This window comes from Lethenteron reissneri, chromosome 17, assembly GCF_015708825.2.
Source record: "Lethenteron reissneri isolate LAM-NWPU_2019-01 chromosome 17, ASM1570882v1, whole genome shotgun sequence".
Taxonomy (NCBI): Eukaryota; Metazoa; Chordata; class Hyperoartia; order Petromyzontiformes; family Petromyzontidae; genus Lethenteron; species Lethenteron reissneri.
Window position 1 is genome coordinate 5352141 of NC_083795.1, and position 12281 is coordinate 5364421.

General features: G+C 46.8%; 1 protein-coding gene across 1 annotated transcript; it reads right to left on the bottom strand.

The window, feature by feature from the left end:
- Positions 1 to 1922: 1922 nt before the first annotated feature.
- On the bottom strand, positions 1923 to 11742 carry LOC133343370 (zinc finger and BTB domain-containing protein 49-like). The gene is made up of 8 exons (XM_061552936.1): positions 11239 to 11742; positions 9800 to 10039; positions 7410 to 8578; positions 6575 to 6621; positions 6369 to 6442; positions 5970 to 6052; positions 5473 to 5634; positions 1923 to 3921 (listed from the first exon to the last, which is right to left on the bottom strand). Exons 1-8 carry the CDS (start codon positions 11241 to 11243, stop codon positions 2666 to 2668), a joined length of 3036 nt encoding a protein of 1011 aa, XP_061408920.1. The 5' UTR covers positions 11244 to 11742; the 3' UTR covers positions 1923 to 2665.
- Positions 11743 to 12281: the final 539 nt, after the last annotated feature.

A 12281-nucleotide genomic window follows, 5' to 3' on the forward strand; every position in this document is an offset into this window, starting at 1 on the left:
AGCTTTATAGCCCATCGGATTCCTCCAGTACAAATAAATATTCTGATTCTGAAATCCCAATTACAAAAGGGGGACAATTTACATGAGGTTTACATGTTGTAAATGTCACATTCAGTGAGGCACTGCAAGCTGCAGTGCTTGTGTGTGTTATGCCCTAACATTCTCACCTGTGTTGCAATGATACATGTACCGTAACATGAGTTTGAGAATATTCTCAACAGAATACTGCATAGAATGTATTTTACTGCTTTTTAAAACAATATATTTGGGACAATACAAAACAATGCAGAAATCCCCAATCAAATAAACCAAACAACTCAGAATAATACATTAGTTATCGAATTATAAAGTTCGGACAAGTATCTTTTTTGACAACTAGTATTTGTAAAGAAAATCCTACATGAATCAGTTAATTAAATTTCACCCAGGCTGAATGGCGTGTTATTTTCCTAACTTACTCCAATTGTGCTATTTTATCATGTCATGGGACATCGAATACCATTTGGAAATCTCACAGACCAGTGGCAGAGAACAGCCCATGGAAGAGATTTGCATGGATTCTGAAAACATTTTCACGTGGCGTTTTTATCCCATACACAGTAAGAAGCACACTTTCCCATAAGCTCTGACATGGATGTAGAACTTATTTCGCACCAGACGTAGCCAACTCCTGGTTAAGGTCAGGAGAGTTCTGCCTAAGGTCATAAGGGATCGAATTTCATTGTTCCTGTTTGCCCACAATTGGCTCCTGGTTCTCTGACCTTTAAACTCTGAAGGTTGGAGCCCCCCCCCCCCCCCTTTGTTTTCCCAAGTGAAGCAACCTCCTGTCTTGGAGGCAGGCTTTCACACCAGGAATCAACACTTGGGTTCACCGCCAGGAGATTGAGAGAATACGTTTGTCCGGTTTTTTTTCGTTTCTCGTGGCCGTTAAGTTGGCCGGAAGAGTTGATACAATTCTACATTTGTTTGAGCTTCCTACCTTACCTGGTGTTAGCCTGCGATAAGATCACATTGACGATTTCTCTGAGGTTTTTTGTCCGAAGTGGTCTCAGGGATTGACAGCGAGCAACCGGGTTCACCTACCCTCGTTTTGTCCCCTGACTTTCAAGTCAGACAGGCAGAGGCGTTGGCATTGTTTGGATCCTGCCAGGCCGCTAAAATGGTTTCTGCATTGAGTTCAGTTGCATGTTTTGTTCGGCTCCGAATTGCAGAGGAAAAAAGAGGGCTCAGAAGCCCGTATGACTACATGGTGAATGGCCTGTATTTTATTACGAGGTGTCTGCCTCAGTGGGTTGTAGTGTACTCCATGAGCTGTGGCTTCCAGGGCCTGTGTTTACGTCCCTCTTTGAGGACCTCTGTCGACGAGTTGCAATCTGTGCCACACACCTTTGATTGGTACCATAGTCTCAATATTCTTGTCTGCTGAAGCAGCATTGAGAGGCAGTGTTCTGTGCCGTGGTGCAGTAGATGCACCACTCCCTCCACCTTTAGTCTGGCTTTGGCAGAGGATATGTAATGGTAATGTATGAAGGTGCTGCGAGGCTGTAGAGAAATGTTCATTTTTGTATTTGTGTTGTTGGGCTAGATTTTCGCTGCACATTCCCGTGGAGGATGAGGCTCTGTGATAGGGAATTATTGGATACGGTAAGATAGTTATGGTGGGAGTGGTCTCCAATAGCCTAGTTGACCATATACTCAGTGCAGCTGCTAACACAGCACTAGGAGTTAGACAAGCTGAAAGACTGGATGATTGTCCCTGTCATCTGACTTTATAGATAAAGTGAAAGTGTCAAAAGCCCCTCATTAGTAAGTGTAGGTGTAGATGGTGGTGGCCTAGGGATGAGCCTTTCAGGAAATAATATTCTCTGTACAGATGTTTGATGGCATCTGGAGGTAATAACCAATATCTATGGCTTTGGGTGCTGCCAAAGCCTATAAACAAAATCATATGTAATCACCAAGTCTTACGTTGGACATGATGGTTTATTGTGCAGTCATTTGTTACGGAGCTGAGACCATCAGCACACTGCACTTGAGAAGCAGTTTAATCGCAGGTGACTGTCCAGATTCGAAGCCAGGATCTCAGCAGCGCCAGTTCAGCACTCGACCTCTGAGTCACCCAGACATGAACATATTTATTACATAATATTTATTTTGTACTTTTAAGCTGTGTTAAGGGAAACATTGCAAAATGTGAAAGTACAGTGACAAAATTATATGCGTAAAACCCTCTTCCAAATGGTTCTTTAATCTTGGTCTCGGTGGCATCAGATGATCAGCCAGCGATGGAATATTTTAAGTCACTGCTATCTTTAAAAACCCAACGATATACAAGTCTCACAAACTTCTTATATTGGATTATGATATTCAGTGGCATTTCCAAAAAAGTTATTGAAAATCAAACCCCTGGGAACACTTTAAAATCTGCTAAAATACAGAAATGGCTGTTTTGGGGTGAATAAAGTATGTCCATCTGAACGCCTGTGACAAACAGGTCCAAATATGATTCACCATCGCTACTTCCATTTGTTTTCTATCGATGAACAGCGTTCTCAATTTAGCACCATTCCTTCAAGGAAGAAAAATATACATTACAATAATATAGAAAAATAAGTAAACTATTAATTGCGCATTGTAAGTAGAGACTTTTTTTTTATACAACTCCTCAATGAGTGCCGCCCCTTTCATGGGGTTGTTGTTTGGAACTATGCCCCCAGAGTGGCTGCCCAGTCGCAGGTGCTGGATAAAGCTCATGGCCACGGTATCCTGGTTCCAGTAAAGCCAGGCTGCTGATGAGTTCCAAACTCCGCCCAACTTCCGTGTGCAGCTGCTGACCTTCGCTCGCACCGTCTTCATCCTGCACACCACCCCGCATCACCTCCCGGGGGTTTGAATGCAAGTGTGGAGCAATCCCTCTGCCGACATGCGGCATGGTCCCAGAGTGCTCCTGCGAGCTACGAGACATGAGAAGCAGGCTGTCTTGTATCATGGTGGGGCCCACGGCTGAAGTCAGATGGCTCGGCTGACTCTGTGCTTCAGTGACCGTCGACTGGATCGCGACCGGCATCATATGACCATGTGGAATCTGGGCAGGCATTCCATTGGAACCGGAGCGGGTGGCACCACCAGAAGGATTTGTAGAAAACTGCTGATGTATCGCAGTCAAGGGGGCGGCCACTTGGGGGCTTGAGCTCGTTAAAGTCACGGCCGATTGGCGATGGTGCAGCGTGCTCGTGGGCATCCTGGGGCAGGCCTGTAATTGCATGGAAATCTGAGAGTGCATACCACTAGAAGGCTGCGCATGCATATCAGCGTGGGGCCTGGCAGGAGTAGACACCTCAACTTGCAGAACGAGTGGATCGGGGCAGCCACTGGATGACGGAGCAGGCAGCTGCAGCTGTTGCTGCTGATCGCCTTGCATCGAATGCACGTAGGTCGTTTCCACTGGCTTCACGTGGTGCTCACGCTGTGCCTGGTGCGTCGCGTAATCTGTCAATGCCGCCACGCGACTGTGCTGCTGACCGAAGTGCTCAACCGTGCGTGTGGGTATGACGTCCAGGGTCTCCGCTGCCAGCTTGTCGGACAAGGACGAGGTCGCCAGATTGAAGTCGGTCCTAGGAAAGCTCTGCTGCTCTCCCGGGTCCCGTTGTGGGGCTTCTGTGCTCGGCCCGGTAGATGCCCCTGCCGGCGCCGGGCGCTTAAAGAGCTCGGCGAACGACACCCCGGGGTCACGTGACTCGGCGATGGGGGGGCACGGGGCGGCGCTGTCAGCGTCCGGGTCGCGCTCGTGGATCGCACGGTGCCGGCGCAGGATGGCGGAGCGTGTGAAGCGCTTGCTGCACACGTCGCACGCGTACGGCCGCTCGCCCGTGTGTATCCGCATGTGCCGCTTGAGGTCGCCGACACCCGAAAAGCTCTTGTCTGGAGACACAGGCGACGGGGTCAACTTTAAATTGCAACGACCTGTGATTATTTAAACTCCGCTGGGACATTTTCTATTGTGTAACTGCAATGGCCAAGCCAGGCCTGCCCACTAAGTTGACCACGATAACGTGATGCGGGACGCAATGTAGAGAAGTGTGCCAAGATGAACGTTTGCTTGGTTGAGCAGAGACAATTGTTGGGTTTAGTCATTACATACCACAAACGTTCACGTCAGAGAATTGTATAGGTTTCTGTCGGATTAAATCACGCTCAATGGTTGTAAGATATGCCCCTCCGCACCCTAAGTGGAAGGGGAAATAAAACAAGAACGTTCGTCATTGAGGGTATTAAATGAATATGGGGAGTGGTGGTGCAGTGGTTAGCACACTGCGTTATGAACCCAGCAATCAGAGTTCGATTCCCGCTTGAGGCCATTATCAGTGACAAATATCTTAACCTGTCCTGGACATCCCCTAGGTCGATTCAGCATTAAATTAGTACCAGGTGCAGTGTGTAAACATCAGCAGTGGGGAAAGGGAGGCGGCCGGGCGTGGTGGCCACCCACCCCCTTGGCCTTCAAAGGTGCTTTATGATAAGCACTTGCCCCAACAGACCATGAAGGCTATACGGGGGATCTTTGTCATTGTATATATAGTATACTCTATGATGCCATTACCAATTACATGCTATACATTTCTGCTGAAATATATATAAGTGTAGGTTTATAACGTGAAAGTCAGGAGGATTAAAAGGCTTTCATGATTACATAAGGCTTATGTTAAAACCATGTATATAAGTTCCAATTAAATAGAGATGTAATTGTGACGTTGGGATGAACTACAGTAATGAAGTTCGTGTACTTTTCCTACCATGTCACTTTAATGAGAAGAGGACCCTGCAATAGACAGGATTTTGTAGGGTTGTACAGCATGGCTTAAGACTGAATGCAATTTTGATAGAATTATGAGGTCACATTAATTATTTGAGCCAACATTAATGAATGCTGAACACAGATCACAATTTCATTAAATTTTGCAGCTTAATATTCACCCATTAAAGTGTATTCCAAGAAGGAATTGAGTGTGTGCTGAGGGACACAAGTTTAAATGTATCCATACTTCACTGTGCTCCTTATCAAAAGGCGACTGCGGTGAGATGTTAAATACCTCGCCTGGTATACAGGAGGTTGTGGGTTCGCTCTCAACCCTGACTCCTGTACATTTGGAGTTTTTATGTTATCCCTGTGGTCACGTGGATTTTTCTCCGGGCACTCAAGTTTTTCCCTCCGCATTTAGAAATATTCATTTAGAATATTTGTCTGCTATAAATTTCCACGCGATAAACCACTTTGTTGAGCTGTCATTTGTGGCCAGGTCACGTCTGAAAGAGAGCTACATAGCTTAGTGGGGCTTACCTGGCAAAATAAAAAAACGTTTAGTTTAGTTTGACGTGGAGGACTTCCAGTAAATGGATGAAAGAGGGAAGGTCTGGCCGCTGGGCACTCAAAGCCATCGCTCCACGTAAATGAACGGGTTGCGCAAAACCCACCGCAAACCTCGCAGCTGTGAGGCTTCTGCCCGGCGTGGCGCGCCCGGTGCCGGGTCAGGCAGCGTGGCACTCGGAAGCACATTCCGCACAAGTCACATCGGAAGGGGCGGTCGCTGGCGTGCACCTGCCTGTGCTCCTTCAGGTTGTTGAAGATGCTGAAGCCTGCCAGCAAATCGTTGTGAAGGGTCACATTTTTGATCAGTTTTATACGTAAATTTTCAATTTAGCGAGTAAAGGCAACGTTCACAAAAACACTTTTTTATTTTACCAATCACTCCAGCCGTCTGGTGCATATATATATACTTGTCCATCATACTCCCCAACAACTACATTATGAAACCAAACACTGCCAAGTAGTAGTGATATTGAAAGCGTCCGAGAACAATCGGCAAAGTATGGAATTGTAAACACAGCAAACAAAGAAATCAAGTATGCACAAGAAATCCCAAGCATAAGGGAAATCAAATAAGCAGCATACTATAGGCCTACAATCATACCTTTTCCACAGATGTCACAGACATGGGGCTTCTCTTGCGTGTGAGTGACGCTGTGTCGTTGAGCCTCACTGGATGCATGAAATCTGTAGCAAAAGACCAAGCTCGTTCACCACACGCAGCCCCAGCAAGAAACACCACCACCAATGGCTATTAATTACACACCTTTCTTGCATTAGATGTTAAACGAAAAGTAACCTACTCAACAATAAATGCAAGTGCCCCCTTTATCAAACAACAGCTTTTTTAATTAATTGGTTTTCATGGGATCTTTTTTTTCTTTCATTTTGAGCGATTAAATGTATTTTTGTAAAAGTCAATGCTTCCTTCATTATAGAAAATAACGGAGCCCTATTAAATATTTGTTTTCAGTTAAGTCGTGAGCAGTGCCGAGTCACGCACCTCTTGCCACAGACATCGCACATGAAGGGCTTCTCGCCGGTGTGACGCCGCACATGTAACTTCAGATTCCCACCCTGCAAAACGCTCACAAGCAGGGCCGGCAATAAGACAACCAAGTGAGCGAGCGCCCGCTGAGCAAACGATAAAAGCCATACAACAAATGTGGGTACATTTCTTACGTGTCGTTTCGTCTCATCTTACCCCACCTGTGAGAACTTTCTGCCACAGTGTCGGCAAACGTATGGCTTCTCGCCTGTAAAACAAGTTACAATGAGCGCACGTGAGTAGTTTGGAACTATTCTCTTTGGTTTTTTTGGTAAAGTCACGTAGGTAAAAAATAAATAAAATAAATGAAAACTAAATTAAATCACGACGTTTCGGGCACAACACAAGCGTCCTTCTTCAGGTGGGGACAACGTAGCAAAAGCACAACCGCTTAAGTGTGTCTAAGAGATGGCTGTGACGAGGAATTATATAGTCACAGCCATCTCTTAGACACACTTAAGCGGTTCTGCTTTCGCTACGTTGTCCCCACCTGAAGAAGGACGCTTGCATTGTGCCCGAAACGTCGTGATTTAATTTAGTTGTTTTCATTTTTTTTTTACCTACGTGACTTTACCGAAACAACCAAAGAGTATGAATCCTTGCAGTCATGAAAACTTAAAATCTAGAATTAGTTTGGAACTATTAATTATCTGTATGGAATTTTTTAATCTGGAAAAAAACATTTTTTTATTCAAAATCAGAATATGTATAATACTGGGGGAATCCGATGAGCTATAAAGCTCATTTTCACAGATGTCAAGTGAGGGCAAGTCAGAACGTTACATCAATAATCAAAACGTTACGACAAAATTATCTTAACCTGATCATTTCTATTTGGCCAAGTTTCAGATAATCAATTCCAGAATTTTAGTTTTTACATTATTATTTTAATTAACCTCTACTCATGGACCCTATCTGTTATCTCTGCACAACGGCACACGTTGGTATCGTTAAGAAATAACAAAAGTTAGTGATAAGCAACTATATTTATTCCACCTGTGTGAGAGCGCTTGTGAGTCTCCAGATTGCTGGGGTGAGGAAACGCTTTTCCGCAGTCCTCGCAGAAATACTGCCTCCCTGTGGCGTGCGGCTCCAAGGAGGGTTTGCCAACCAGTGACAGTTCTTGCTGTTCCGCTGGGGCTTTCTCTGAAGCCATGTCGTGCGATTTTTGGACACTTGGAACTACAGATACAACTGAGGTCTGTTTATCATAAGTATCTGCCTTCTCTAAAGCAGACTGAGAGCGTGGCACATTTGTCTTGTGTGTCGCTGCTGCCGAAGGAAGATCAATTCTATTCTCAGCTGAAGACTTCTCGATAGTCTGCGCAGAATCTGACCGGACATTTTGTTCATGCGATGCTGATGTTCCATTTGCATCTCTCAATGATGTCTTCTTCGGAGGCCTCATTCTCTTCAATTTGCTCTGCTCACTTGCTGGTGCCGCCTCTACATCATTTGACTTGTCTTCTAGCAAACAGTTGTGCCTTCCTCCATTGACCTCTGTCCCATTACTGTTCGTCGTCATCTCCTTGATCTTCCTAAGCGTATGAGTGGGCACAGTCTTTGGTGGTGGTGATGGTGGTTGTGCTGGTGGAGAGTCAGAAGCTTCTCTGGCTTCGAGCAGCTCACGCTTTTTTGGATGAACAACTCTGCGCTGACGCCCCTGTTGTTTCGAGCTCAATGCTGCTCCTCCATCTGACAAAACCGCTCCGGAACACCCGCCACCGTTCCTCTGAACCAATGTCGCCTCGCTCACGTTAGGTTGCACAGATTCCTGCTCATCCTTTCCTGCACAGCGAGCTAGCAAGGGGAACTTCGGGGCCTTTTTATTCTTCGAAAAAACATGGCTGTGGCCAGATGCAGTCTGATTTTCAAGGTGACTTTTTTCAGTAATAGAATCATCTGACTGTGATTCGGAGGTATGTAAGGTGCCACTGCTCTGCTTCGCTGTGTTTTTCTGAGACTCCAGAAAGCTGGAACATACATTGACAATGTTCTGCACCTGCAGGTTTGTGGCCAGCTCCAGCATGGTGTGAGCATTCTCCTGCGATAGCTCCAGGTGTGAGGTGTACATGAAGTCAAGGATTTGGCCAATACCACCAACGCTGTCTATCTGTATGTGGAACACGTCTCTCCGTTGGCTGCTGGAGTTCTGAAACAGCTTCCTGGTCACCAAATTAAAGGGGAAACAAAGTGTTCATGACAAGGTGAAACCGACTGCCTACTCAACCGAGCAATGGGGAAGCACTGTTTCCAGCCAAGGGCATGACATGTTGCTTTGAGAGTAATTGTAATAGAAAATCCAATACATTTAGATGCATCCATAGTAAAAATACTGGAATAACATGATGACAAGTGGATGCACAAGGTGGTATGAAATGCGTTACAAGCACAGCTGCATTGATTTGTGAACTTTAATTGATATTAAACTCTGATGAACTCAGCTAAACAGTATTTATTTTTTAAGCTTTTTTCTCTCCTCAATTTTATTTCGAGAGTCATATTGCTACCATGTCGTGTGATGAGGATTATTCACTTGGAACACCGGCATCAAGTAGTGTATTACGTTGTGTCGGTGAACATCTCCAGAAGATGATATCACAGAACTACTGTACTTCGGAAGTCTATTCAATATGCCTCTTTAACAACACGAGGCTCACATATTAATTGACATTAAATATCGAGCGTGCGTCATGGCAAACGAAATGACGGTAGAATATGCCAAATGAAGCGACAGACCCAACGCAATGATGGTTTCTGCAGTCTAATTGGTGATCAAAGCGGTTCTCGCTGCACTTGAGAACCCAATTCAATCACGGGTGGCTGAAATCTGGATTTTGTTGTCCCGTCCCCCGCACCTCCGATGAGCACGGGTGGCTACGTGCGGTGCGAAAGAAGTTCAACATACATACACACGTACATTTGAGCCCAGGATCACAGCAATGCCAGCCAGTGTTGTAGCTACTGAGTGTGCAAGCGGTGCAACTGCACCACGGGCCCACTGGCCAGAGGGGCCGAAGAGGCGGGCTGCCAATGAGTGGGGATTGGACTGGGGGCCACATTTCACGAGATGACGTTCGAGAAAAGGGAGACCACAATCTCACTGAATGCGAAACATCAAAACGCTGGGCCGGACGGAGGACATCTCGGTGGAAATACGCAGCGACAGACAAGAGAGACGACGTAGAGAGACCGCTGCTAGGAGATATCATTCCCCAGTGGGCCAAAAGTGTCAATTGACTCAGAAGACGAAAGGACTCATGCCAATTACACAACACCACCGGTACAAGGCCCCATCATTGTTCTGAGATAGTGTCAGACCCCCCCCCACCGCACCGAGCCATCCAGCCACTTGTTTGACAAATCCCAACGAAAGTCCACCAAACCTGAAGTGTCCGCTGAAGGCGGCGAGGACGTTCTTGTGCGCCTTGAAGCAGACTCCCCTGACCATGAGCGTGCAGTCGCACAGCAGGCCCTGGATGCGTTGGTCGTGCAGCTGTTTCAGCAGGAAGGAGCCGTGCTGCTCCCATGCAGGGGGCCCTGATGCCGAGGCACCCACGTGGCGTGCGGCGGGGGGAGCTGAGCCGGTGCCCGACGCGGCCTCGTCCCAGCGGCGAGACGGGCGCCTGGGACGCGGGGTCAGCGGGGTCAGCGGGACAGAGCGGAGAGGGCAGAAGGCATACTCTAAGGTTTTTTTCGGTAAAGTCACGTAGGTATAAATAAATAATAAAAACAAAATTTTTTCATCTTTATTTACTTACTTATATAAAAACAAAGGTAAAATAAATAAATCATAAAATATATAAGGAAAATAAATTATTATTTATTAGGTATTTTTTTCTTTTTCCCCTATGTGACTTTACCGAAAAAACCTAAGAATATCAATCCTTGCAGTCACGAACGCTTCAAATCTAGGGCAGAAGACACTTTCGTTAATTGACATGCGGCGTCTTTAATTGTGGGTTGGCATCAGTGTCCAGGAGCTATGGTGGAGAGGTGGGGGGAGGTGTGAAGGAGCAATTGTCACATTTCTACCCCCACCCACCCTCCATGGTATTTTGTTTACATTTACCAGAGGAAATACATTGAAGGTTTTGTTATTCACGCAGATGTAGGTTGGGACCCCTGTTTCAAAAGCGTGACATTTTTGGACGGGCAGCCACCCCACACACCCCACCCACCATGGGAAGCCTCTGGGTGGCGCTCGTTAGCTTTGGACGTTACCATGGCGGGACCCCGCCAGCCCCCCAATGTGAAGTCACAGAGGGGAGGGGGGTGAGCACCGCCGACTCAGCACAAAGTCCTTGGGTCGTGCAAGTGACAACGCCAAACGGGCTCAGCGCAACCCGCTGGACACGAATCAACAGGGAGGGGGGCAGCAGCAGCAGACAGTCCGGCACAGAGAACGCGAGCAGCATTCCCCGTCCTCTAACCATCACCCCACCCGTCCCCCATTCACATGGACACTCATGCTGATGCTGCTACTGCTGCTGATGATGCTGCTGCTGCTGCTACTAATGCTGCTACTGATGCTGCTGCTACTGATGCTGCTGTTGATGCTGCTGCTATTGATGCTGCTACTGCTGCTGCTGATGATGATACTGCTGATGATGATGCTGCTGATGCTACTGATGCTGCTGATGATGCTGATGCTGCTGCTGATGCTGCTGATGATGATGCTGCTGCTGCTACTGATGCTGCTGCTGATGCTGCTATTGCTGATGCTGCTACTGATGCTGCTGCTACTGATGCTGCTGATGCTGCTGCTGATGCTGCTACTGATGCTGCTGCTACTGCTGCTGCTACTGATGCTGCTGCTCAATACCTCATGGCGACTTGGAACCGGAGCCAGGGCGCCTTCTGTCGTGATGGTCAAGTCAGGGATATGACCCCGCTGCTGCTGCTGCTGCTCCTGGTTGTGATGATGATGCTGCTGCTGGTGATGCTGCTGCTGGTGTTGGTCTTGGTTGTGATGATGTTGCTGCTGCTGGTGCTGATGATGGCTTTTGCCTTGGTTTTCCGGTTCAAGTGAATGGCACGATAGCTCCTGCTGCTGTTGATGCCGTTTCTGGTGAGCTGAAGGATATGATGATGATGATGCTGATGATGCTGCGGCTACAACTGCTGATGGTTATTGTTGCTGGTTATGCCGCTACTGCTGGTCAGCTCAGAGTTATCAGGACGATGATGATGCAGCTGCTGATGTTCGTGCTTGTGTTTCTGTGGCTGATTTGTGTTGTGCTGCTACTGCTGCTGCTAAAAACTGGTCGTCCTGCTGGTGTCGCTTGCGACGTTTTCCGTTGTGGACGCGAGTGGCAGTAAACTTCCCCCCGAGGTCACCCCGACTTATGAGCCGCAATAAACCCTGACTCGGAAGAGCTTGTTGGCCCCACAGACGCCCCCCGGTCATTCATTCGTTCCTTCGTTCGCTCCCAGACGTCACAAGGGGGCGCTGTCGCCAAGTCAATCCGTACAACAAGTCAACCCGTAATAAGTATAACCCGTAAAAACAAAGTTTTTCACTATAAATCCTTTATATGCGTGGAGGCTAGAGTCCTCTCGTCCTCTGGCTTGAGATGGCTGCCACCTATGGGTTATATGATTGTCTGCCAGTATTAAACAATTGGTAATTAAATATTTAATTTGTTTTCCCTAAACAGTGTAAAATTTTGGAAAAAATTTTCACGAACATTAATTGTCTCGCACGAGTCTGTGTGGAAAATGTCAGCTCGATTGGATCACGGGAAGTGGGTTAAAAAACGACCGAAAGATTTGCACGGTCCTAAGCAAGCAAGCAAGTGAACTTAATATAAAGGATTTAAAAACAAAGTTTTTAAATCCTTTATATGCGTGGCATCAGGGCGGCAA

Coding starts and splice junctions, on each gene's coding strand:
- LOC133343370 (XM_061552936.1), bottom strand. Junction 6,622..7,409: donor TCACAAGCGCTCTCACACAG/GTGGAATAAATA, acceptor CTTGTTTTACAG/GCGAGAAGCCATACGTTTGC. Junction 3,922..5,472: donor TCACAGCTGCGAGGTTTGCG/GTGGGTTTTGCG, acceptor CTGTGTCTCCAG/ACAAGAGCTTTTCGGGTGTC.